We start from the raw sequence: 27,979 nt of genomic DNA on the forward strand, positions 1-27,979 counted from the left end.
GAGATGGAAACATGCAAAAAGAGTTTTGAAGATTTTCAATGAGGTTTTTGAGGACATTGATGAGCTATTTTCTAGTTTGAATGAAAGCATGCCAGATTTTCATAACTCGCAAAGTCTAATTGGTAATGAATGGTATGAGATTGCAAATGACACTTCCATGTTTGACACACTCAGTGATTCCATCATGAACAGTCTGCGTAATGACACCCAACAATCAGAATAAGGGCTAATTTTTCAGCATTCTTACTTACTTATAACAAAAAATGAAAAAAAATCTTTATATACTACAAACTTTTTCTTTTCTCAAACCAATAATTAGAAAAAAGGCGATGAACTAAAATTGTTAAATTCTGATCACATCTAATTAGGCCACACAGTCTTTTACCTACAGCAATTTAATCTTATGATTCCAGAGTTATTTAAATTGATGTTAGTAGTTTTTTTACTTTAGTCTAATGGTTTTTTGTGATACAATTTATAATTATTAGCAATGCTTAAAGATGGAAAAACGGTGGCTTGTTCATTTTTTCTGTATATCATTATTCAAACAAGAAGCAACCAGAATACTTTTTAGATATTTCTGAACTTTCTACTTATAGCAGGAATTTTTTTTGATTAACACATTGATTTAGTAATTTGACTTGATGTTTTGATTCAGAACACCCTGTACACATCTTCTATGATCTACATGTATATTTTGAGCAAAAATAAAACTGGTATCACAAACATGTAACAAAGTATTTTACAAATTTATGTTCAACCAAAAAAGGTCCAAAATAATTCAATAGTTCAATCTGTTCTACTTCAATAAGGGAACTGATTTTTGCTGGAACAAATCTTTTCTTTTTTCACAGTTTTTTGCCAAATCTGTAAAATTTTGAACCCCTGAAAATTTTAATTACCACGAAATGCAATTTTTTATATTTTTTAGGTTTTTTTTAATTAACTACTGCAAAAATTAGTTCCCTCAAGGTATTCAATAAAATCCACAGCCTATCGTACTGTCTTTTGTGTCCTGATTTGTGTTTTGTGATCTGAGATCCATTTGTAGAAATCAACAAAATCAAAGTCTTTGAGAAGACTGTCTTGGCAGTTTCTGAACGATGAGTATTTTCTCTCTTCGTTTTGACTAAAGCTTTTTCTCTCATTAGTTCTTTCACAATTTGAGCCTATCCTTCGTGTTGCGGCTTTTACATGTCTACCAGACCTTTGGTGTATAGCTGATTGTTTATCAAAGTTTTGAAGAAGCTCTTTATTGTACGGCAATGCTTTCAAATACTTGTCAAGAATTTTTTCATCTGTTTGATGTGGTCCAAGTCTCTTTTTCAGCAACTTGACAACTTTAATCAAGTGCTCCAACCCATGTCCAAAGGAATGTTACCACCTGAAAAGGGAAAGATAACAAATTTGAAACTTTTTTCAATTACCATCATGGTATTTCTCTCAAAAAAACCTACCATGCCAAGCAAGCTTTCGGAAACGATTTGCCTTTCATCTTAAATACTCATTTTTGATTGAAAAATAAATAAATTGACAGTCCTCCTAATTAAAAATAAAACTCCTCAACAACTAAGTACTAACCTTGAAATCAAAACATTTTCAGGGTTTTTGCTGCCTACTAGAATTGGTCAAAGTTGGTTCCATAAGGTTATTTATCTTTATTAAAAATTTGCTTACCAAGACCATTTTTTTTCTTGACAGACCGGTTCCAAACTAATCTGTATGCATCTTGCTCTGATAGAAGTGCAGTTACTTGGCAGAGTAGATGAAAGCCTTCCACTGCATACTTCCTACTTCCTGCTCCATCAACTTTCATGTATGGTAGCATGAACTTCCATGATCTTATAATTCGGTCACCATCTCCTTCACTGATAGCATCTTTGAAATTTCTAATTAAGATCATGAATTCCATAACACTACATTGATAGTTGAACATGTCATCGTTGCTTTTATCATTGTTAATTGATGTCTTTGTAGCAACTGGAATTGGTTCCAAACCATGTTTCTACAGTAAAAAAATCACAATATTCATACTTTATAGTTTTATGGAAATTAATATATTTTTTATGTGTATGGGACATTGTTTTTATGTTTGTATTATTATGATATAGGATTATTATGTACTTTATATACATAATCAAAATTATATATTTACCACCACAGGATAAAGTAGTAAATGCTATCCAAGTTAAATAAAAATTAAATTTTTTTATCATTTTTTCTCCTTATCAAAATCAGTTTCCTTAAGGTATATGTTGATAAAAAATCTAGCCATAGGGAAAATACCTTGAGTTCGTGATCTCTTTTGAATTTCCCATTATTTTGATACGTCTGCTTACATCCAGGGTATCGACATTTAAACCGACCATTTTCGTCCGTCTCCTCAGTATCACTTGATTGCTGCTGAAAAAAATGCAAACCTAGCTAGAATTCTCCAAAAATCATGAATAAATGATTTAAATATTGATTTTGGTTGTGTGCTAGAATCTTTTGAAACTTCAGAATTGAAACTTTCAAGTAAATTTTATGAAGAGTTTCTTCTCAAAGCAAGTATAGAATAGTACCTGTTTTTGCAAATTTTTCATTTTGAGAAAATCTTTCAGCTGGTCAGATTTCAAAATATATTTGTCCACAATTCTTTCAGCTAGATCTTTCAAAAATTTCTTTTTGGCTCTATTGTCATCGTCTGCTGGCAGCTCAACATCAGCTGGAATGTCCTTGACATCTTTGATTGACAATTCAACAAGAGCTGCAGCTATTATGCGAGCATCTAACTCCACCTTTAAAAAAGAGAATTCTAGGGGTTTGATTTGAATTTTACAAAATTGTGAGAAGCTAAGGAACTTAAATATCAACAAAATCTTGATTTGGCAGTTTTTACCAAATCTTGAAATAAAAAATTTAATACCTCTAAAAATTGCCTGCAAGCAGCATAATTCTTCTTAACTTCAGTGACAACGTTTCTTCGATTAATGAGGATCTTATCTGTTCCCAAGGTGCATTTATCTGTGGAAGTCGTTGAGTAGAAATGGTTGAAGCAAACCTTAAAAAAATATTTAGGAAATATTAGCTTGTTGCAACCTGTAATACTGATAATTGAAGATGATTATTTTGCGTTTCAGAAAATATAGTAAAAAGTTTTAACCAACCTGCATGAACTTCATCTCAGTATGGAAATCTGCAATTTCGAAATGCATCCCATCCAGTCGTTCTTCTGGGGTAAATCCATTTGCAGTTTGAAATTGAGAGTTGATGCCTCGCTCAACTGATAATTGGTCTCCAACAACAGCTAGAGTTCCAAGGTAGGTTTCATCATTGATCACACTTTTGGGTTGATATTGTTGAAAATCTTTCAGAATCCGGGCAATTCCGTCAGAATCATTCTCATTTTCATAAACCATGCCCAAGAGATTCTGAATGAAAATATATGTAAGAGCTTTTCTTAGTGTTTTTTTACCTTTACATGTGTAAAATTTCTTTCAGCTGTATGTTAAAAATATTTCTTATGTCACACGTACAGGGATAACCCTATCTCTACTCTTAAAATCCAATTTTCAGATGCAATTTTCAATATTTTTTCGAGCTAATTTAATTTAATTCAAATTCTATGCACATACCATTTGACATTTTTTCGACATTTCTTTGGAATGTTTGTGGGGTATATGCTTAACAACTGAATTTTCCATTGATCTTAGGCATTCAATGTCTTGGACAAGGATTCGCTGCACCAATGTGATATAATTGGCTCGTTGTTGTCTATGGTCATCTTTGTCAAATAGAAATTCTCCATTTGGAACATCATCTAATTTCTTCCTTGGAGTAACAGTGTCTAGATGATTTCCACCAACTCTGTTGATGACATAAGCCTTAACGCAATCGTGGGAGTCAATATTTTGGTTATCTTCAGTCATATCACTCACCTTCATGTTAACATCAACATTATCAAACACCGTCTAAAATAGTGTGAGTGATATTTTTAAATTTAAAAGGATCAATCGAATTTAAATAAATATTTCTAAAATGAAAAACCTTAAAAAGCGAACTAATATTGGAGAATTTGGCAAATTTTGTCAAAAATCAACCATTTTTAAATACTCCTTATTTTTTGTCAAAAACACTCATCTTTTAGGAACATTAAAAAGTGTTTTGCTTCCTGCTAAAAATTCACAACAAAATTTTTAATATCATTAAAAATGAATGGAATCAATTGGTTTTCCAAATGGAATATTTAAAACTGAAATTTGAAACTATCAATATCAAAAGGTTTTCCCACAGAAATTTTATAGAGACTGATGTTCACCTTAGAACCATTTTCATATTCTTTATCATTTTTTTCATATAAACTTTGTCTTTCGTTAACAGGTTTGATAGGACTTGGTTCTATAAATAGACAAAATATATTTAGCATATTTAACAGTATTTAAATAAAATTTATCTTTCTTTGTTTTGAAGAAGAATATCTTTGAACTACCAGATAAAATCAGTCTTGTCAATGTTAGGAATGTAATTACTTACCATTTTCACTTCTAATTAAATCAACATTCTTTTCAGCTTGTGTGTCTTTTGTTGGGCTGGAACCTAAATAGGAGACATTTTCATAGGTATTATAGTAAAAAACATTGGATTATCAATCACAATTGAAATTCAAAAATTGAAACAAATTTGGTAGCAAAGGCTAAAGATTTCTTCTTTCCTTACACATTGTGAAGAGATTTTCTGGTGCTATAGATCCTAAAAACTGTTGAGAATCATTGAAATGCTTACTTTTAAGATGGTCAAAATTCTTTCTACCAACTGTACCATTCATGTCTTGTCCCTCAAGCAAGGATAACTGAACACAAATAGACAAAATAATGTTTTAGACTACTAAGATTCTTTATTTTGCTTTTCTCTCCATGAGTATTTTAAAATAATTCTCGTCACGTCTTATGTGCCTTGTGCTAAGAAATATATATTTTCACATTTTTAAATATAAATTTCTTGATTTAGAATACCTCATCTCCAGTAAGAGTACACTCTTCCAAATGTTGCTGGTGCACCTTCTTGCTTTCAAATGCAATACTTCTCTTCAATGGAATATCATGATCCTTTCCATACTCGACAAGTTTCCGATAGTGAGTACGATGTGAAACAGCAAGGCGAATGGATTTCAGTCTGAGTATTGAATTCTGGAAAGGAAAACCGGTAAGCCGCTATTTACAAATTTACAAACAAAAGGAGTTGCATCTACATGTCTTTCAAATTATTGACTTTAAATCTTTTTTTAAAAACGATGCCATGTTGAATAATTTTAAAACTCGAGCATCAAAGCAATGACAAGAAAATATCTAGTACACAATTTTATAATTCATGTATCTGTTTGTTATTGTTATCTAACATTAAACAATGATACCATTTTTCTCACCGTGTATGAGGAATGCTGCACTATAGAGGTGATAATCTGTCGAAGAGCAGTCATTCTGTAATTTCGGTTTTTGAGGCAAACTGCTGCTGATGTGACCATTGCTGATTTCCAATACTCATCTTTTTCTTCTGTTTTGCCAGTTCGAATGGTTGCTGTTTTTAAAATTGCCCGGAACAAAGGACATCTCTCTGTCATTTCCTCGTCAGCACGTTCAAAAGTGAAATTTAAAAGGTCCTCTTTTGAAGTCTTCTGAAAAATACTTTTGTTAGCTACCTTCTCATTTTTGATTTTTGAAAAGGTCTTCTCTTGACACATTACAGTGCACTCTTTTTCTATCTGTTTCAGAATCAGAGGTATGATTTCTTTTTTCACATCTTCATGCTTCCAAACCGCCCTCGCTATTGATGATGCATTTTCTTTGATAAGAGCCAAACCAATTGGGTTATAACTAGAATTGAGCTCTTGGTCATTAACCTGACCAGATGGCCAAAACGCAGTGACGTGAACTGTTGTTGTGAGAGGTTTATCTTGATTTAACTTGGTTTTTTTATTTTCAGGAAGCTCCGGCGGAGGTGAAATGAGATGTAATCTTGATAGGGGAGTTGATGGAGGTGACATCAAGCTGGAACTGCTTTTCTGGGTGGCATTTCTTTCTTGCGTTAAAGATGGTAAATTTGGTGGGGATGAAAATTTGATAGTACGTTGAGTTGGTGTTGTCGTTTGTACCAAAAGTGAATGGAAAGTTTCCTCTGGTAAATTATTCTTAATAAGATCTGATTTTGAAGATGGTGTAGCCAAATATGATGACGGCCATGAAGAATAGTCTATTTTCTGAACTGACGAGTTTGATTGGCAAAAAGGTGAAGGGCGCAAATTTTCACTTGGTACTTGTATAGGAGAAGACATCTGATCTTGTACTGGTTTATTTGTTGTTGTTGAATAGTTATTTATTATTTCGTTCAATAATTTATCTGTTTTTTCAAAAGTTAGTCTACTATCTTGTCTACTTTTAAGAAGCTTTTTACAATCTTCACATATATATGGACTTGCATTTGTTATTTTAAACGACAGATTGTTGATTTCATCACGTGGATTGAATTTCTTTCCTCTTGAATCCACATAGTTTAAATCTTTTTTTATTGAACAGGCTTTCCTGCAGACGTGACATGATTTAAATATTGCTTTTTTCATCTGAAAAGAGATTATTCAAGATTTTTTAGATTAAATGATTTTCCTCAGTGAGTGCCTATCTCTAAAGGGGAATTCAAGCTAGAGAAATTTCCTTTAACAAGGTAATTTATTATTTGTTAGCAGTAATTTTTATTTTGTGCCAATATTTATATTCATAGCAATTTACATTACTAAGCTAGATGTATCCCTTTTATGCAATTTAACGATTTATTTAAGTTTTCCTCCAAAATGCTATCGGCTATCTTACTTTTACCTGCTATCTTCCAAATTTACTTTTTAAACTTTGATCCCCTCTAAAATTTAACCTATGAAAAGTGGGAGAAAATGTGAACTAGTTTTATGAGATATTTATATGAGATCACTGACTTTACTTTACTTTTGACACCTTCATTTTGCATATATTTAACTTTTCCAATTTCAAGTTTAAATCAAAATTAGAAAATCAAATTTTTGCGTATATATGATGTTAAAACAACTGGCTGTGCTCTTTCTTGTTTGCTTAGAGAAAATTTTACTCATACAATTTATAATTAACAGTAAATTTTCGTTTGCAAATCTCATTGAAAGAGTTGGTACGCCCAGCCTCGCAAGGATTTGATCCTCAGCTCGCACTGCACCTGTTTCAATGACCTTAATTCTCTTATCCCTATTATACTGTCGTTTTGCATAAGATTCAACTTAACTTCCCAAAAACTTATATTCCACTGCCACTTTTCTAGCGGATAGTTTTTATTTTTATCACAAGAAAAAACAAGATCTATCATACCCTTAGAAAAAACCCTTCCCAGTCTCATGCCGGTTAGCCTGGGGAAAATGACAGACAAATCCCAGAAAAAAGTCAGTGATGGTATCTTTATATCATATATAATACTATGAATTTTAATATGTAATGGAGTTTTTTTATACAAAACTAAATTGTAATTATCTTTTACAATGAATTGTAAACAAACCCTTTATGTGTTCATATATAGAAGAGTAAAAACGATGTGGACTTTAAAAAGTACACAGTGGACTTTCTCATTTAATATCTCATAAAAGTAATTCAATTTCAAGTATCTCGACATACAGCTCCTATGCTGTAATAAGACTTTATAGTGTATATAGTTAGATAAATAAGAAGGAAAGTAAAACATAAAGATCATCCCATTCCATTAAACAATCACATCTTTCTCTTCCTGATTTTCAAATTAACCTGCTCATGTATAGATAAATATGATTTCCCCGCTACTTTTCTACCATTATGAATAATTATACGGCCCTTGTAATGTACGAAATGAATTCAAATTTATGCGTGCATACTTTTATATTGTTTACGAAACTCGGTGGGGGCCACTAGTGCCCGCATATAGCAGTGCCTATAGACCAAGAGTAAGGCCTAAAAGCCTGGAGCTGTATATTATGTAGACTATTCAATAGGACATCCTCTTTGAAAAAAGGTCTATTTGGATGTGTGTATTAATTATATTCATTTGCGTAATCATAGAACTTTGCATATAATTCAGGAGGCAGCGAGATTGAGCCTTTGGACTGATCAAATTACAACATGGGATTTACAGTCAAATGACAAACTCTAGGAATTCGAGATTGCAAAATAAATTTCAAAACAGATACAATATTTTTTTGTATCAACAAGAATTTCTATTTGGTGGGAATTTGTAATATATTTGTAGGTATATATAATGTAATAAAATGTAATTCATGGAAAAGATTTTATAATTTCAAATATCAAAACAACAATAATTTGATAGAAGATCTTCCTCACTCTATACACACACTTTTCTTGTTTTACACAGTACCTACAGCTATAGATAAAACTCTCAAAAAATTATGGCTTTGTTTTGCTCTTTTGCTGTTTGCTTTTCATTAAATATTTATATGGTTTCTGTTTTATTTTTTTATTATTATACAAAGAAAGAATGATTTTGTTTAATTACTTCATACTAGCTATAAGAATTTTGTCATGATTACGAAAGCCTTAAGTAGCAAAATAATACTGTATTTTATCTATTACTTTTTTATAAGAACATTTCGAGGTTTAAAAAGATTAAAAGATCAGGAGAAGCCAAACCCCAATGAAAATTAATGGTTTTTGTGAGAAAAAAGATTCACTTTCCATACTAATTCCGACTAAAATTTTGATGTAAACCTGATAAAAGGTTGCCGTTTTAGCCAATCTAGAAGAGCCTATTTTCAAAAATTTTCTGGCCCGTCGGCCCCAACCATGGTGGGGCCTCCTTATATACTATATAGAGCAAATTTAGTTTTTGCATGGCACCCTCCAAATCCTACATCCGCCCCTGTCAATTGCCGAAGTCGACTTTGACAACACATTAGGCTCAGCGAATGCAAATCAAATACCAAAAATATAGTCATTACACTCTTTTGAATTTAGTGAAAAGGGTTACAAAGCCTGGAGGTAATATGGAATCGGTGCTGGAGTATTCCATCCTCTTTCACCAAGTTTTGAATTTCAAAGTAACTTCATAGAAAATAACACCCTTTTGTGAAATGTTTGGAAACATCATTGACACTGGCGAAACCCACGCCGACTTGCAATGAAACCAGAATAAAGCGAAAAGATCGTCAATTATGTACCAAAGTTTTTTGCACCGAAAAAGGCTGCATTGAAACCTTGATACATTTGAGCAATCAAACCAACATCTCCTAAATGGTTTGCATCGAATTCCAAAAGCCAGCAATAATTACGATCAGGTCAAGAAGTCATTTACCAATTGACTTTTGACATCATCATCAAATCATAATAATCTTACATCAACACCATCAAGGGACAAATCAACAATTGGAGATTAGTTGTCTGAATTTTTTCTCCAAGCCTGGGCTCTACCTCAACGTTCCAGTTTCAGATTTAGTCAACGACAGAAAAATTTCCTGTTTGAGCTGTTTGCAAGTGGTGAAAGAACTGGAAAAAAGCATAGCCCAGAGGAAGTTCACTCACTGATGAGACTGTCGCTACCAACAAAAGAATACGCATCCATCAAACAGATCCGCTCTTTGTTCAGTAGGTGGAGTAGAGAAGCCAAATCGACATCATTGGACATATTGAAGGATAAAGTTGTAAAGGGTAAGGGATTTGATTTATTTTTTTACCTACAAAAACAAACTAAGATGTTTATTTTTCAAAATCATTTTCTTCAGCTTAAGTACGTTAAAATTTCAAGAGTTTGTTCAATGTTTTTTTAACTTTTTATTTTTAGCCCAGCAAAACGTTGACGAGAGAGGAAAAAGATAATGAGGACGATGGTACCAATCCTTTTAGGTTAAATCAGCATGAGATACAGCATATTATATTTCATTATCTTATTTTTATAGAAGATGAATCCTATCCTTGGTGATTGGGTTGCTGTAATCTACAATGAGATTGGTATCCTAGTGAAATGTGGATATTAAAGAAATGATCTAAATTAAGTGTATGAAGAAAATAGGCGGTAAATTGAGTTGGCCTGAACGCGAAGATGCTTCTTGGTTTCATTTGAAGAAATTGTTTGTAGAATACAACCACCTGTGCCATTTTAACTTGCGATTATTTGTACTTGCTTTCATCTGATGATCTTTCTAATATTTCTTCGAGAATACAATGATCCAGTTTTATTTATATTATTGACATAGGTTACGCATTTTGATGTGGTGTTTTCAAGCAAACTTTCATTATTATATTCATGCTGAATTTAGGGTTCTAATTTTTTCAATTTAGTGATATTTCTAATATTTCTAATAAACTTCCATTTTATATTCAACAAACATTAATTTCATCAAAGGTTGGTTCTCAGATCTAAAAGACCTTGGATTATCACTTTTAGGCTAGATGTGGTCAAAAATTTTTATTTTCTTTATTGTTACAGATAGTACTTTTCATCAAGCAACTAACTGACAAAATTACGACAAAAAACTATGTAGCCACGTAGCCACAATTTCAGTAAAAGCATTGAACTTTTGTGTAGTTGTCCTTAAAGGACTAGGAATGATGAATGGTAATTTAAAGTTTATTAGGGCTTTGTTTTTTATCCTAAAAAATTTAGGATTTTGAGGAAACTTCTCAAGAAAAACTGCGAACTAGAAATTGGCATATTTCTCCCCCTGATTTGACACCTGATCCCAATGCCAGAGAATGAAAACCACAGATTGCTTTCCACTCTATTATCTATCAGAAATATCATGTCATATCAATGTCTCCAATAGTTAAAAATCTATTTCGTACACCCTAATACTTTTTTATGGGTCAAATGGGCCCAAAAATCAATAAAAATAGATAAAAATCCACTATTTTACCCCCTGGTTTGTCCAGTTGCACTCTGAAAGTGATAGTTTCAAGTCAGAATTGTAATTTTCCAGAGTATATTACACAAAGATCAAGTTAAAACTATTTTCGAAGATTTTTTAAGCGAGATAAGCAGTAAAAATTCAATAAAATGGGCAATTTTACCCCCTGAAGCGTCAAAAATGAAATTGAATACAGTTGACAAGAAATTTTTCTGGTGTATCGCATTAAATTTTATCATAACACAAAGTTTGTGCCTCATTAAAAATTATTTTGGTAGGTCCCAGTCTTAAAATGTCAAACTTCAGTGAAAAATACACAAATTTTCCCTATTTTTTCCCCAGGTAAACCCCCAAAAAAAATTTTTCGCAAAAATCTTTTGCCAATGATGATCACCAATGTATCTTGAGCAATTGGTCAATTCATTCATGAGATATAGCAAATTATATCATACATGGAAAGATGTAAAAAATCCTTACAAAGGGTAAAAAGTACCCCCTAAACTCGGGCCCAATATGAAAAATTGACCAGGAGTTAGCTTTGAGGACCGACCATTTCTTAAACTAGGATAGTTGAGGATTCCAAAAATATATAGTTTATCCTGTAGAATCTTGGGTTAAGCAAAAGTGCTTATTTAAGGAGATATAGGATTTGGCTCCCTGACTATCTGGAATTTAGCAAATTTAAGGCTCTTTTCTTTATAATAAGGGAGAGTATTTCTAATCAATTTTCTACTTTATTCAATTCAAATATGAAGAAAAGTGATGCGCGGACATTTTCACACATTCTTGCCAAAAAGTTGGTTTCCCGGGCATAAGACTCTGGCTTTTACAGACCAAAATTGTCATCTTTAGTCTAAAAGTGGGCAAAAATTGAGATTCATTTTCTTTATTGTTAGGGATAGTATTTCTGATTAATATTCCATTTTATTGACGTCATAGTTCAGGGTACCATTTGAAAAACTCAATATTTTTCAAAAATCGCATACTGAACCGGACATATTTTCAAGATAACTAAAAATGATTTGAATCTGAGAAAGCACAATTCCAACTTGTAAATGAAATAAACTCCAATGAACGAAAATGGCAAAAACTTATAATTGCCATAAATCTGCCATTATGGATTTTTAGACCAAATTCTTTTGAGATTTTGCTCAGTTTATTATACTGAAAAACATATCCAAAAATGAAGAAAATCTAAGTTTCAAACTATTGGACCTGCCCCACTCATAAAAAAAATGGCTCTTAAAAACGAGCGCAACCGGCAGTGAATATTTCGACCTGTTTTGCAAACGGACAACCAACAAGCCAAGGTATCGCTATGTTTTTCTCCTACCAAACGGCGCCTGCCGCATGGAAGAAGCAATGATGTCAAAAAGTCCTGTTAAAATTGCCAAATATAACATTTCAAGAAATAAAGTATTTGTAAACGAGAAGTCCAAAATCAAGCCATGTGATCCTGCAACCGTGAATTTCAAGTATAATAACGAGCTGACAACCGACAATGTTGTATTTCTCAAAGACCTCCGCCAATTTGCTAATGGTCAGTTGGTTAATGCTAAAGTTAATGTGTACAAGGTTGGAGAAATCGAGGATTATAATGCACACATAGGGACAATACTGAAGAGAGAAATCATTCCGAGAGACGATCAAATTTGTCAAAAATGACCCTATACGGTGAGCAAACAGAAGCTGATTTGGAACAAGACGAATGCTATAAATCATTATTATTATTTTTATTTATTATTAATTGTATTTCAGGCACTTCCATATATCTCAATGGCTATTCGTCCTATTTATAATAAGTAAACCAAATAAATAAATAAATTATTATGTAAAAAAAAAACTATAGAAAATTTTCAATTTGCAAAAATAAATTAATAACTCTACGATTGAACATTACTAAAGACACCATGTACTGAAACACTACACTCAATAAACCCTTCGAATATGAAGCAACAGAGGAGATGGACGGCTTGGAAATGGCAGACGGAGCAATATGCCAATCGGAGATGAAATTCATTGGCCACGTGATGGGGGTGTCATCCATCGATATAAATCACTTATGTCTAGTGTGGGATAGAAAGTGTACCGTAACAAAATCGATGCTGCGTTGTGATCACTGTGAAACAGTGTTCAAGTTCTCATTGTGTGAAAGTCGATGGTTCATTAAAATCATGGTTAAAGATCTAGCGTCAAAGGAAATTTACAAATTGGCTTTCCCTAACGATCAAGTTAATCAACTGTGTAAAACTCTGGATCATGAACTTACAAGTGAGCAAGCGTTTGTAAAGCGTTTGTTTGAAGTTACCGAGCCATTAATTATCGAATTCGACTAAAAAAGGTGTGCGATCCGTTAAATTGGCGATTTTATAATCAAGATTGATACATTTTTACAGGATTTTCTTTTGATTAATACGTTTATGTTGATTTTTCATCACTTCACCTGAAAAAAGAGTGGAATTTTTTATTTAAACAAACTTGATCTAAAAAACGTCTATGATTTTTGTTTCTTTCAACATAATCTGTCCGACTAAAATTTTTTCCGATAAGGTATTTAATAGACATTCGAATAAAATAAAATAGAGTAAGAATAAAATACAACAACATTTTTATATAACCAAAATCTATATAGTCAAAAGAATCTTTTCAAATGGTAAAAATTGTTGGAAATTTTTTAAGCCTAATGCAAAAAGATAACCATTAGGTACAAAAAATCTTGAGAGCACAAAGCACAGAGTTTTTTCGATCTTTTGAAATTTTGAAATCACTATTGAATACATGACCTGTTTTCAAAAATGTCCACGTGTGCTATCGACGCCTACGTTCCTACTGTCAGCGGTTTGCCAAAAATAAATTGAATGGATGCACAAAACGCAATGAATGACGTAAAATCCGAGAACTAATGTTAATTGATTTGAATCTTGAAAAATATTTTATGCTATTAGGTGAGACCAATTTAATTTGTTGTTCTACGGGCGCGACCGACCCAGCATTTGCTGTAAACGAAAAAAATAATAATATTGAACTTCCTATGCCACAAATTTCTAATGCTAGTTAAAAATTTAGTTAAAATTTCTAAGATTTCATTGATGTAAATAAATCATTGATCGCCATTATTTTAACTGGAGTACTGGCATTAATTTCAAAATGACAAACACGTTCCTGAAGACTTTTAATCGAATACAATGCTTGGACGAGTGAATTAAAGAAACAAACATTTTGACCAAGATTTTTAAGGCTTAAAGGTTCTGTCCTTGATTGCAAAATATTCATCTTTGCAGAACAATGTAAAGTGACAATTAATTATTAGCTGGTGGTGTTAGGAGTATTATCACAACTCTGTTGGAGTGAAAACCTTTACTACAGTTTCCACAGAAAATGTGCAAAGTTAAAAACCAAAAAGTAAATATACTTCCCTAGCTAGCTGGAAACAGTTAAACAAACCACCAGAAAAAAATTGACGATGGAAAACAACAGCAGTGGTGAGCCAGACCAGACACAGCAAAACAGTAATATGAATAACAACAAGTCTTGCAAGAGCAGATAATCCAAACACAAAAACAATTGTACAAAATAATATGTTGATAAGATATACGAATTATGTTGATTAGATACTAACAGACTATAATAAATCAGATCCTCTTCTTTTCTCAAAATTTGTTAAAAATTTTCAAAAAAAATTCAACGATCAATCAAACCAGTGAGTGACAGGCAGACAGAACCACAGCAGACAGAAAAAGCTTTTGTAGGTAGGCAATAGCAACAGCTTCAGAAAAATTAACCAATCAGGTTCAGATAAATCGGCCAATAAAAAAAAACATTGCCTGCCAGTTTGCTAGTAGCGCGAGAAAAAAACAATGAAAGGTGTTCTTCTATTGCAGCAAGAGAATTTCTATGATTGGTTTGTTTTCCCCGTTTTCCCGCACGTTTTTTCATTTGAACCGGTTGCTATTGCCTACCTACAAAAAACTTTCTCTTCTTGTCAACACATCAGCTTGCTGTGGATTGGATTGTAATGACAGCGCAAAGAAGTGATTAAAAATCAAAGAAGTGTTTCCTGATTATAAATCATAATTCTTTAAAAGAAAATACATTTTGACACTGTTCCATATAATGAATACAACATTTAGAAAAAGAGAATTTCAGAGCCCTTCCTCTCTCAAAAAAAAGATTTCAATAATTACGAAAAATCAACAGACAAATAACATTCTCCTGACTGTCCAGATTGAACGTACTTACTAAAATAGATTGTTTCAAAACATTCCAAAACATTTCGCAAATTTCACCTCATTGATTTCATCGAGTCTGTATTTTTTCTAATTTTGAAAAACCCGATTATCACAATTTTTTTCTCCAGATTTTGAACTGTCCCAAGTGAAGTTGACTGCTATGTATAACGTATACTTCCAGGGTTATATGCAGCCATTTTTTCCTTGGTAACCGCTTTTCTAATAGGGGGTGGGGGTCCCTTTGTTCCTTAAAAAAGTTAGCACCTAGGCACTAAAACGTGGGTGATGGTACCAAAGAGAAATTTTTCTGAAATTCAGGGTTAGTCCTGCCGCTGTCCCCCCCTGGCTTAAATCTATAATCTCTTAATTGCTTTTTTAATTGTTTCTTTTCTCAGGTTGTTGGATTCTGAAATCTATATCGTGTGTTGAGGCTGTTCAAAATACATTTATTGAAGAGAAGGTAGTCATATTTGATCTTTTTTCTTCTCAACTTTAATTCGAGCTAGAATTAGCATAGTAAAGTGCTCTTTATCTGTAAAGTAATGAATTCAAAGTGAACCATTGACTTCAGACAAAAATATTCATCTCGTTCATTCTGTCTTCTTGTCATAACTCGCACTGTTGAACTAACTTCATACAGAGCGATCAAAAAATATATAGTGAAAATTCTGACATTAGAAAAAACTAGAAACAATGAGCTAGTGACTATACTACAAAGGAAATACAAACGTCTAGGAATTCGTATAAAAGATAATTACTTTTAGGATAGAAAACGAGATAATTGCTATAATTGATAGATAATGATCGTAAGAGTGACACAAAAGACATCTCTAGCTAAAAGTTCCGTGGGGAAATATAAAAGGTAACACCCCCGTCCTTGAGAAAACCTCTCAAATGAAGTTTACAACCAACACCAACATACCACGCCCATTGATCATTACCAATTAACACAACGAACGTCAATCGAACCAACCAGCACCACAGCTGGATACGAATACTAATCGAATCAGTGGATAACGACCAACAAATTGGATATAATTGTCAACCAACCAATGAAGGTGTTGACTACCAGATTGATACGGATGCTGGTTCTCCTGGTGGGGTGCAATCCTAGTTGCTCAATTCGAGTGGTGAAATCATTGTGATTGGCCGTGTGTAACGACCGGAATGAGTGATGACTTCGACCTTTCGGACACGATTGTCCCGACCAGGAAACACTTGATTGATGCGGCCGAGCAGCCATTTGCCGCGGCTGAGTGATTGGGTGTCATGTACCAGGACCAGGTCACCAACCTGGACGTTTTTTGAAGCCCGAGTCCACTTGTTTCGAGCGGTTAGAGTTGGAAGGTATTCCCTTCTCCATCTATCCCAGAATTGTTGAGTGATTGACTGGACTTGTTTCCAGCGCTTTCTTGGAGTCACGTTGTCATTGTAAGTGATGCATGTTGGAAGTAGAGTAGAAGCTCTTCCAATGATAAAGTGGTTTGGAGTTAGCGCGTCCAGGTCAGACGTGTCATCACTGACTGACGTTAGTGGTCTGCTGTTGACAAGTGCTTCTACTTCAGTGAGGACTGTCAGGAGAGTAAAATCGTTTAACACGACGTATTCGGCCATGATGATCGCATTGAGTGACGTTTTTACACTTCGAACCATCCGTTCCTATACCCCACCCATGTGTGGGGATTCTGGAGGGTTGAAATCCCATTCAATGCTTTGACGTCTCAAGCTTTGGTCGATCTTGGCAGAGTCCATACGTTCTAGTTCCTTCTTGAGTTCATTGTTTGCTCCTTTAAAGTTTGTCCCACAGTCGGAACGAATTAGCTTTGGGCTTCCTCTCCTACAAATGAAGCGTTCCAATACGTTGATGAAGTCGTCTGATTCTAAGGATGGTGCAACTTCTAAGTGACTTGCTCGTGTTGTGAGGCAGGTGAATATGCATCCCCAACGCTTTACACGGCTTCGCAGTACCTTGACGAGTATTGGACCAAAATAATCAACACCCGTGTGATAGAAGGTAGGTGTCGATACGGTTATTCGGTCTTCTGGTAAATTTGCCATCTTTGTAAATGATGGTTTGGCGTTTAGCTTTTGACATGTGATGCATGATTGTATGATCTGTCTACACATGGCTCTTCCACCGATAATCCAGTAACGCTGCCGAAGGAGTGACAACATGTGCTCTTTTCCGACATGGTGGAATTGGTTGTGAAACTTTCTGCCCAGTAAGATGACGACAGGTTGTTTGGCTGGTAGGACGATTTGATGTTTGGATGCATAGGGAAAGTCTCCATACTTTAGTCTACCACCGACACGCATAACTCCTTGATCATCTAGGAACACATCAAGTTTCTTTAGAGAACCTTTCAGTTGACGTCCTTCTTGGATTTGCTTCATTACATCTGGGAAGAATTCGTTTTGGATGAGTTTGACAAGCTGGTGCTCACTTGACTCTTCTTGTTGTAGAGTTGGTTGATAAGTTGGACTTGATGAGATGATTTCTAGTCTTTGCGTGGATGTCAGTTGCTTGGATTTGCTCGACGATTTTCGACTTGCCTTGAAATTCTTGAAGAAGATGTGTATCCATGCAATGACACGGACGATTTTTCGCCAAGAGGAGAATCTCTCGTATTGTAGAAGAGGTTTGGTTACGTTCATTTGCGTGACGTTTACCCTTCGAAGTTCAATGTAGTTTTCATCTAAGGGAATCTTCGGGATTGATGGCCATTCCGATTCAGGTAGCCTAAGGTACGCTGGACCGTTGAGCCATACATCGTCTTCTACTGCTTTCAGCCCTTCCTCTCTTGTAGCTAAGTCTGATGGGTTGGTCTTTCCGGGAACAAACTTCCATTGGGATACTTCAGAATGCTCTCGTATTTCAGAAATACGGTTGGCCACAAATGTTCTGAACCTTCTCTCCTCATTGTTGATGCATTGCAGGTTCAGCGTCGAGTCAGTCCAGAAGATGGTCTGCTCGAAGTCGTGGTCGAATTCTTTGTTGATCGTTTCTTTGATTCGCACCGCCATCACTGCTCCTTGCAGTTCGAGGCGTGGTAAAGATATTTGTTTTATTGGTGCAACTCTCACAGGAAAAAAATAAAAAATACAAGGTAGTGAAATTGAACTTCCGCATCCGGAAATCTCGGCTGTGCCCATTAAGGCTGGGAATCAAGGTTTCAGATTTCAAGACGTCAAATTTGACATTGGCATTCTATCGTTTCTCAAGGTAGACATGGAATAGCTAGGGTGTTTCAGCGAAAAGGAAAAGCGTAACAGCCTTGTGGTTCAGCCGAAACGCTATATAGGTTTTAAGCAAATTTTTACAAGGCGTTGAATTCAAAATTAACAGGGTCGTGTTAATCTGTAAATTCTGATAGCTACTTCCAAGTAAAACTGACCGACATAACAGGATGGAGAATTCGAGGAAAACAAGGTTGTGAAAAGCTTTAATCACGACCATAAACAAATAAATAAATAACAAGGTCACGAATGTAAGATAAACCAGGGTAGTGTAATGTGCAACCACAAACTTTATTTAGAACTCAAGTCGTAAATCTTTGATTTCCCAACCATGTAGTTTGTTGAGAATCACAATATTGGTTTTAAGTTTAAACAGGGTTGTGAAAATCTAGCACAACATTAGCATATTGCACTGGCTCATCTGGAATGAAAAGAAAGGTCCAATCCAGAAACCAATGTACGAACATTGGTTAAAACTCACCGGCTTCCGACCGAGGGCGCGGATTAGAGAGAAAACGCGCTGTGAAGGAAAAAATGAGTCCGAGCCAGACAGAGGTTTAAACTGTCTCAATACAAATGGAAAGTTTTGATTCGACAATGAGATACAATATGCTAACATGAAATCGTGCTTTCTCTCATGTTCTACAAGATTGGAACCATGCAGAACGATGAATAATTTTTTTTAAGTAGTACATTACAATTTATGTTCGGATTATTTTGTTTTGAAAATGTTGATCTAGAGCGTTACATTAACATCACATGGTTAACGTACTCATTTTAGTAGGCGCATGATACATGATACACAACATTAGTATATTGCACCGGCTCATCTGGAATGAAAAGAAAGGTCCAATCCAGAAACCAATGTACGAACATTGGTTAAAACTCACCGGCTTCCGACCGAGGGCGCGGATTAAGAGAAAACGCGCTGTGAAGGAAAATATGAGTCCGAGCCGGGCAGAGGTTTAAACTGTCTCAATACAAATGGAAAGTTTTGATTTGATATTGAGATACAATATGCTAATTGAAAAGTGCAAACTAGATCATCATACGTCTTATATCGCAGCCGACCTAATTAAATTATTAGTTTGAATTCTGGTTTTTCACATCGTCAGGTAAGCTGTGGTTTAATGTGGTTATTTTTATTGTGGAGTTTGAATTCGTATACGAAAAGCACTTCTCACCTAAGAATTAGGAAAATTTCATCAAACAAGAAGAACCACTTGGTTTTTATATTTTGCTTAATCTCTTTCTTAGAGTCGAAAACGAGCTTCGCAAAACCCCTAGGGAAATAAAAGAGTTCAGCGACAGATGGGTTTCAACCGGAAACCATTACCCCTTTCATAAAGTATACGAGTATTGTCCATAAAACTGGGACAGTTCCTTTCCAAGATATTAGTTTCAGTTTGACTTTGTTGTACATATCGTATATAAAGCAGGTTTCAATTATAAAGAGGGTCGGCAAGTCGAGAAAAATAACCGTGCTATAAGTATCGCAATAAAATAAAATTGCAACAAAAATTACCGTGTTAGGAAAAAACTGCATGGGTGGATGGATCAGTATATAGAAAATGAAATGGAAAATTGAGCAGGAATTTCACATAAATTTCAAACAATAGACGATATCGGCTTAACGAAATTCTCCCCGAATGATTACCCATGATGCATTGCGCAAAAAATTCAGTAAGTCAATTTTGTCCGTGAATTTTTTTTGCGCAATGCATCATGGGTAATCATTCGGGGAGAATTTCGGAAAGCCGATATCGTCTATTGAAAGTGTCCACATGAAAATGTTTCGTTATCACACGGTAAATAGAAGTTAGTGATAGCAAAACACGAAAAAATTTGGATCGGTATGGACAAAAAATGAATAATAGAATAGAACAAAATAATTCTGAAAAAATTGAAAAGCTACCAAAAATTAATAAAAAATAATAAAATATTAAAATATTGGCTATTGAAAATGATTAGGTGAGACACGCAAAGATCACCTCATACTTATAAAACTTTGAAAAAAAAAGTCTATATGTGCAATTTTCAACCAATCAGAACATTTTAATCGACGTTTTTTTGCAACTTTTGCACATGAATGTATGTATAGGTCTTGTATTGCGAAAATTAGCTTTGAAGCAATCTTCCCGAAATTCGGCAAATTTTATTTTGTGCTTTAAGTGCTGGTCCGTAAGACCAACAATCAATTTAGCCTTAAGGCTTAGTCTTAGTGAAAGATATGTGTCTGATTCTCTGAAATTTTTTAAATTGATATGCTCAAATAATTATTCTGATTTGTTATACGTAAAACCTTAAGCCAATAAAACGAGAGCATCATCTTGTTTACATAAGACGTATAAAAACTTAAGGCAAAACTGGAAAACCGAAATTGAAATGACCCCGATTGACATCTATACAGATAAATTGATCATCGTCGTAGGGATACATTATGACTTCGCGTATTACATCGAGCAGAGATCCAATGAACACTGTTGCATCGTGAGAATATATTTGGAAACCTTGAATCAATAATCCATCGTTGTCTCGTTCGAATTTTTCCAAACGAATATATTTCGAAGAGCCAGTAGAATGTTTCACAAAAATCAGTTCTTTAACCATACCAATTGATCCGTCATTAAATAACAAACAACTGCCTGACTTAACATGTTTCCTGGAACCTGCAAAGTAGCACGATCGAAATGATTGATATATATCACCAGGTCCAAGGCCATCTGCTTCAACACGTCTCCTAAGCATGTCATCAGATAAATGTACGGTATCCAAGGACGATGCTCCGATAAATACAACCAAATCTGAAACGCTTCTACCAGCTAGCCTTGTATTCCAAGCTATTGCCTTTGCTCCATCAAGACTGCTAGAGATCTAAATAGAAAGAAACAATATCAATGCACTTCTTATACAGTTTTCCTAAAATTCCTATAATAAGACATGCTTTTATCGTTGTTGTAAACCTCAGAAACGATTGGGTAAATGGATTCTTTGTGATGGGAATTTGCAAAAAAAAATTTCACATAATTTCATGTTCGAAAATTTGTCTTTAAACAGCTTTAAAGGAAAAGTGGTCACTCATAACAAAAACATTTCATACCATATTTACTTCATCGATGAGTTTGAAAGCGAACTTTTGACCTTTGGGTTTCAGCGTCATCAACAGCTCTCTTCGGAGTTCGGCCTTTGAAAATGTGCATTCAATGTTCTTGAAATTTGTTGGAAGATCCTTGTACCTATAGATGTCGTAATACAATGGAATCTCTTTTAACTCGAACAGTTAAAGTTAGTTACAGTTAAACCATCTTTAGTTTAAGTTGCTATAAACGTTAAAAACACTTTTCGCCCAAGTTTGCGCCTTTATGAACGTTAGTAAAATAAGTGAAGAGAAAATATTTTTAACCTTACTCGATAATCAAATTTAATAAAGTTATCAAACTACCTTTTTACAGCTCTTTCATTTTGAAAACACCAAAAGTTATCACTGGGCCCAAACTTCAATATATCCTCTGCAATATGAATGGAATTGTGTGCGGTGATCACACATTGTTTGGGGTCAACTTGCTCTTCCAGTAGTATGAGTCGCCGCCAACATATATTTTCGAGATGCTGTACTTCCTCCTCACTTAAAGCATCTCGACGGTGGAAGAGAAGTTCGACCATTCTGGCAGTCAGCCAGACAAGGTGAAGCTCATCGTCAGAAACTAGATCGATAAAAACAACTTCAGCCATAGGGAAGGTAAACTTCTGCCACTCTTCAGCCGTCCATGAGTTGTACTTGGCGAGCTTCTTGGGACAGTGACCATCCAACATACCTAGAATCGAAATTTATTAATTTAGAAAACATCTTAGAAATGGTCATCTAAATTTGACAAATACAATAAAAACAAAAATTAAAAATTAAAAAGACTTAAATTTGAAAGTTAGCTTTAGTAATGGCTTTATCAAAACTCGGTTAACTCAAATAATGTCAAAAGAGCAAAATATGTTAATTACCTGAGGTGAATGGAAAGTTATCTACATTTTCTTGCAACTTTGCCATATCGAATTCCGGGTTTTTGAAATATCTGGTGAAGAGTTTTTTACAACAATTCAAAAGAACACAGTGCATTACATCACGAACCATATCGGTGAATGGATTAAAACTATATACATCATAAAGGCTTGCCAATAGAGTCATACCAGTATACCCAGTTTCTTTTGCGCGTTGTTTCTTTCTGGCATACGATTCTGAAAATTCGATTTCTTCCATCACATCGTATTCGTCATTCATTTCCCTCTTGTTCCACGGACTGGTAAAGTGATGGCGATTATTGAGGTAGTATTTGGTTGTGCTGCCTGATACTGACTCGCCTGCAAAAAATAAGGAAAAAAAATCATCTCGTACAGTTGTTTCCGTGAAAGCAAAATAGGTTTCAGGAGTCCTATATTTCTTGATATCACTTTATCAGTAACTAATTTAGTTCCGCTTTTAGCCTGTTAACCATGAATGTTTCAAAGAATTTATAAAAAAATGCCTAATCAACAAAGAATCTGAAAGAATCTCATTTTCCAGCAACTTATTCATATCTCAACAACAAAACAACATACTATTTTTGATACTGTCTTTATTTCTCAGAAGTTATTAATAAGTGCTGACGTTAGCATAAGAAAATTTGAAAATTGAAAAATTTATTGTGACATAGCAAAAATGAGTGGATGGGAGGTGTTCTAAAAGGCCTGTAATGGGGTCACAAGGCCTGACAAGCGAATTTGAGGCTAAACGTAGTGTATTTACATAGTGTAGGTTAAGATAGCTGAAACCTAACAAGCGACCCAATTTTTCCAATTTCCCAATTTGATAGAAGCATTGAAATCCAGTTTCTCAGACTTAAAGTTCGCCATTTATAAAGTAAAAGGTGACTTGAAATTTGGGCTGGAAATAGGCTCATTCCATACAAATTGAAGATTTGGAAACTTCCCATGTTAGTAAACTAAAAAAAAAGCTATTGGTCTTCACGTAACGTCAATAAGAAAACTAGCACAAGGCTAAATGTGATAATCATCGCCACAACAAGCAAGTTGGTACATACCTTTGCATTTATCTGTTCTACAACCAAAGGTACCCTTCTTAGAAAATTTTCCGATCTGGCATTGTGCTGGGTAGTCTCCAGTCCAACAGATAAGAAAGAATGCATCTAATTCTACACTTCCCCTTTTTCAATGGAGACTCTGGCACATCAATTGGATAATCTACTTCGATGCCTGTGAAAATTGAGAAGTTTAATAAGAGTAACTGTATTCAATGAGATTTCAATATTAAATCTATCCATCTTTTTATGTATCAGATGAAAACTTTGGGTGTCAGTAGTCAAACCAATTTCCAACATACTCAAAGAATTTATGTTTTCACTAAGAAATTCATTATTTACTTAATATTGCAGTAATGATACTTTTCCAAAAAAAAAAAGTTTATATTACACCTCGATACACAATGGCAAATGATGCAAGCAACTTACAGCTCTTTTGAATATCAAAACATCTTACAATCAGGTGGGCAAGTACTAAGATCTCAGACATATAAGGACTAAAAGGTTTTTGAAAAGAGCCTCTACCACATTTTAGATTTCTTCAAAGGAGAAAAGTTTGATTTTTTGAAAAAGTACAAAAAAATAACCAATAAAATTCATGAAATAATAAAAATCTCTAATTTTAGTATAAGTGTACTAGAACAGCTAGAAAACATCTCAAATGTTATGTTAAAAACATTTTGGAGATTTTCTGACATATCATTATGTCACAAAATGTCATGATATCTGAGATTTAAGTAGTGATCCTCGCTGTTATCTTAGCAAAGTTACCTACCATTAATGAACAGTTCTTCAAGTTCAGTAACAAGAGGATCAAGGAACGGATCGAGTGCACTAGGCTGTTTATTTGGCAACTTGTGTTCTGGTACAAAACTGGAAACAAAAACATTTTCGTCAAGACAGCGCTTCTCTTTTTCCATATTGGCAACGGTAAGTTCGATTGAGCCTAAAAGAAACAGAAAATCAATCAATCTCTTGTGATTCATATCAATTAGTTAATTACCTTTGAGGTTTAAGTTAATTAAATTAATTTAGGCCAAAATTAATCCATGCAATTTCTTTCCTCAAATAAGTGCTACTGTAGACCTTAAACAATGTCTTTTGGCTTGTCGATCTTTGTGATTTTTATTATATCCTAATCCAGAATGCATAAAATTTTGTAGTTGTATTTTGTGACCTGAACAGAAAATGAAAAAAAAGCTACTTTCTTTTGCTCAACAAAAAAATAAGCAAAAATAATGAATTTAGAAAAAAAAGACATCGTAAAGATCACGGAAAGATTGATGCTGGATAATTGTGGAGACAAATAAACATGAAAAAGATTATAGTTCTTTAGCCCTAAAATTCTGCACATGGTATTGCATATCAAATTAAGAAATTTTTGGCCAAGCAAAGCAAAATTAATTGGCTTATTCTTAGTAACCCTTGGCAATGAAAATAACACCTGTTGACATTCCTTAAAAGCACAAAACAGCCTTTCAAAATCAGCCTTTACAAACTGAAAGATATTAGATAATATAATTCAATTGAGTTTCCAGATCTAAAAAAAATTGGCTTTTCAAATTGATGTTGACTTACCAGAACCATACGAGATTCCCCTTCCAAATTTAGGTTGCCAGCCATCCCAATGTCCAATTAGACCAATATTCCTTGGGTCACCTTGAACAAAATTTACATCAATAAACTCTTTATTGTTGCAGTGTTTGCAAGTGAATTCAAAACGTGTTTGATCATTTGGAATGGCCAAAGATACCAAATCATTATATCTGCGACATTCTCGACACTTATGGGGCAGTGGCCAGGTAGCTTCAGGATCCCAAAACCATTGTAGATCTTTGAATTTTGAGCCATGCCAAATCTCACTCATTGGCCAAGTTGGTCCTCTTTTGCCTAGCCATTGTTCCCGGTATTTCCAATGTCCCAGTAATAATGATGACATTGAAACTGAAGAAAACCACTTTTTCATTTTGTCCCCCAAAGACAAATAATATCGGTCGATCTCAGGAAGCCTGTCACAATCAGGGGCAGGATGTTTTGTCATCACATGCATACCAGTATTGAGGATGATCTTTGCTGAAACATATCTTGTGGTGTGTGGGAGCAGACAGCAGACCAAGTTGTTTCAAAACTGACGATGCACTGGCAGAACTTGTTGGCCATTCCCTTTTCACGTCCACAGATTCTAGTTTTATCAGCTCACCAACATAGCTTAGTAATTCGTTTGTTTGATTTGTGGATGCATTCATCTCAGAGGCCAAGGACAAGGTTCTAATCAAATGTGACAAGACAAACTCTTCCCTAAAAGATGAAATGAATGGTCTGAATAAGATTAAACCAAATAATCAAGAAGAATCATTGGTATTCCTAAAAGGTAAGGTAGCCCCAATTGGGCTACTTATTGGGGTAGCCATTTAATTTACAGACCAGAATTAAATAACCGAAAATTTGTGGAGGAAAGTCATCTGCTAAGCCAAGGGTTATCAATCTGAAACATATTTCAATTAATATTGCATGATGCAAAAAATATTCAAAGATATTACCTGTGGTCATATTTCTATTTCTATTTGGTTGAGTTGCAGGAGGCTTTAGAGGCCTATTCTCGCAACTATAGATGCTTACTAATGAGCTCCCGTCAGCACCTTGAACTGACTACCCAATTCCCCTCACATGGCATGGGTTGACCCGGGCAAAGGAACGTTCACTTGCCAAGTGAACTGCCGTGAGTGGGAATCGAACCCTGGCCGCATGCACAGAAGCCAAGGTCGGCTACCACTACACTACGGCACAATGATGTACGAAATAAAGCTTTGTGACGTAATCAAATTGTAAACTGACAGCTTTTAATATCAAATATCAAAGACTTAATAAAAATAAAATAATTATAATAATAATAAATAAAATAAAAGGACATACTATTTCGCGACATCCTTAATTTTACAGAACAGAACATTGTTCTGTGTTTTTCAGAAATTTTATTCTGGTCTGTATTTTTTTCAAGTAACAGAAGAAGGAAGACAACATGGCGCCTGACCATGATAAAAAAATAGTAGATTTCAGTACCTTTGGGAAAATGACTATTGCGACTAAAGTTTTATAGCAATCTTAAATCTGATTTTTGTAAATGATCAATCAAAGGTTTTTGTATCATTTTATCATGAGCTCAAGCATCAGTTTGTAAAATTTAGGGTAGAAAGGGGTACCCCAATAAGTAGCCCGATTGGGGAACCCTACCTTTTAGGAACACCCCAGAATCATGAATCTCAAACATTGTACTCAATTATCAATTTTGTTGAAATTGATTGCTTTACTACACCTATCAACCCTTAGCGATGCAGTCAGCCTTTTAAGGGACTGGTTTTGAATTTACAAGAAACATTTCTTCTTCACACACAGCATTTTTAGGCTACAACTAAACACAACCAAACAAATTCCCACTAGAACTCCAGAGTGGAGGGCATACAGTATTTCAGAATTATGGAAATCGACTCTTTTTTATTCAGAATTTCGGGAATCGGGCAAAATTCTTTTGGTATTTTGAAATGCTGAAATTGTTTCGGTATCGGAAATCAATGAATTATTGCTTTGGAATTTCGGTATTATAAAATTTTTATCCCCCTTTTTCGGAATTCATACATGAAAAATCAAATTTGATGAAAAATTAAAGTCAAAATGAGGAAAATAACCAAAAAAGTTGGTATTGGAATTACAAGTATTTTTTTACGGAATTTTGGAAATTTTAGCAAACATTTTCCTGACTCTCTGGAGTGGAGTGAAAACTTTTTTTTAGCATTCAAATAACTTAACTACCTTAAGTGGATAAAATTTAGCGGGGATTTAATTTGGCGAATTGGAACTTTTGTCACATTGAAATGGGTGAAAATTACTCAAAAATATGCTAAAAAGTTGTGATTTTTCACATAATTCCCTTTTTGTTAAATTTGGCGGGGATTTAATTTGGCGAATTACCGAATTTGGAAATTTTGGCGAGGATTTAATTTGGCGAATTTTGGCAAAATTCGCCAAATTCGCCAAATTTAATCCCCGCCAAAATTTATCCACTTAAGGTATATCAACGTTACTTCATCGCTTCATGCAAAGGTATCTTACATTTTTTTTCACAAGAGCCTTCCTACACTTGATACTGTTGTTGAGAAGAATTTTTCTTGTATTTTCATTACCAGTCACCTCAAAAGTGGTAAGGTAAGGGTTTATAGGTGCATAAGGACAAAGAGCCGCATTAACCTCCATTTTACTGTATGCTCTTATACACATTTCACTGATTATACACATTTCACTGAAAAGAACCATTAGAATTTTACCTACTTTCTGGAAACTTACTTGTCAAATGCATTGTCTACATCAATTCTTTGCTCATCCTGTTGATGTCCATCTTCTTCTAGCTGTTGTTGTTCAAACTCGTTATGAGTTACAGGATTTTCAAGCTCTTGAGGATCTCCATCTTGACTTGATTGGTCTGATTGATCTTGAATTGATAGGTCTGATTCATCTTGAATTGATAGGTCTGATTCATCTTGACTTGATTGGTCTGATTCATCTTGACTTGATTGGTC

At 34.3% G+C, this 27,979-nt stretch overlaps 3 protein-coding genes across 3 annotated transcripts; all 3 read right to left on the bottom strand.

Annotated features, from left to right (window-relative positions):
* Nucleotides 1-16,212: 16,212 nt before the first annotated feature.
* Nucleotides 16,213-16,716, bottom strand: LOC136809786 (uncharacterized). The gene has a single exon (XM_067066343.1). The coding sequence runs from the start codon at nucleotides 16,714-16,716 to the stop codon at nucleotides 16,213-16,215; it is 504 nt and encodes a 167-aa protein (XP_066922444.1).
* Nucleotides 16,717-16,761: 45 nt separating this feature from the next.
* LOC136809787 (uncharacterized) lies at nucleotides 16,762-18,126 on the bottom strand. The gene has a single exon (XM_067066344.1). The coding sequence runs from the start codon at nucleotides 18,124-18,126 to the stop codon at nucleotides 16,762-16,764; it is 1,365 nt and encodes a 454-aa protein (XP_066922445.1).
* A 1,914-nt stretch (nucleotides 18,127-20,040) lies between these two features.
* On the bottom strand, nucleotides 20,041-23,501 carry LOC136809750 (uncharacterized). Its single transcript, XM_067066296.1, has 5 exons — nucleotides 23,412-23,501; nucleotides 22,336-22,692; nucleotides 21,782-22,154; nucleotides 21,440-21,575; nucleotides 20,041-21,213 (listed from the first exon to the last, which is right to left on the bottom strand). Exons 2-5 carry the CDS (start codon nucleotides 22,610-22,612, stop codon nucleotides 20,695-20,697), a joined length of 1,305 nt encoding a protein of 434 aa, XP_066922397.1. The 5' UTR covers nucleotides 22,613-22,692; nucleotides 23,412-23,501; the 3' UTR covers nucleotides 20,041-20,694.
* Between the last annotated feature and the right edge of the window lie 4,478 nt (nucleotides 23,502-27,979).

This window comes from Clytia hemisphaerica, unplaced genomic scaffold (genome assembly GCF_902728285.1).
Source record: "Clytia hemisphaerica strain Z4C2 unplaced genomic scaffold, Clytia hemisphaerica genome assembly, whole genome shotgun sequence".
NCBI lineage: Eukaryota > Metazoa > Cnidaria > Hydrozoa > Leptothecata > Clytiidae > Clytia > Clytia hemisphaerica.

Bases quoted from the DNA above. Each gene is read 5' to 3' on its own strand.
- LOC136809786 (XM_067066343.1), bottom strand. From the start codon at position 16,716: ATGGCCGAATACGTCGTGTTAAACGATTTTACTCTCCTGACAGTCCTC.
- LOC136809787 (XM_067066344.1), bottom strand. From the start codon at position 18,126: ATGGCGGTGCGAATCAAAGAAACGATCAACAAAGAATTCGACCACGAC.
- LOC136809750 (XM_067066296.1), bottom strand. From the start codon at position 22,612: ATGAATGACGAATACGATGTGATGGAAGAAATCGAATTTTCAGAATCG. The intron at 22,155-22,335 runs GTAATTAACATA...TTTCGATTCTAG, and splicing joins TAACTTTCCATTCACCTCAG to GTATGTTGGATGGTCACTGT. The intron at 21,576-21,781 runs GTAGTTTGATAA...CGACATCTATAG, and splicing joins AATGAAAGAGCTGTAAAAAG to GTACAAGGATCTTCCAACAA.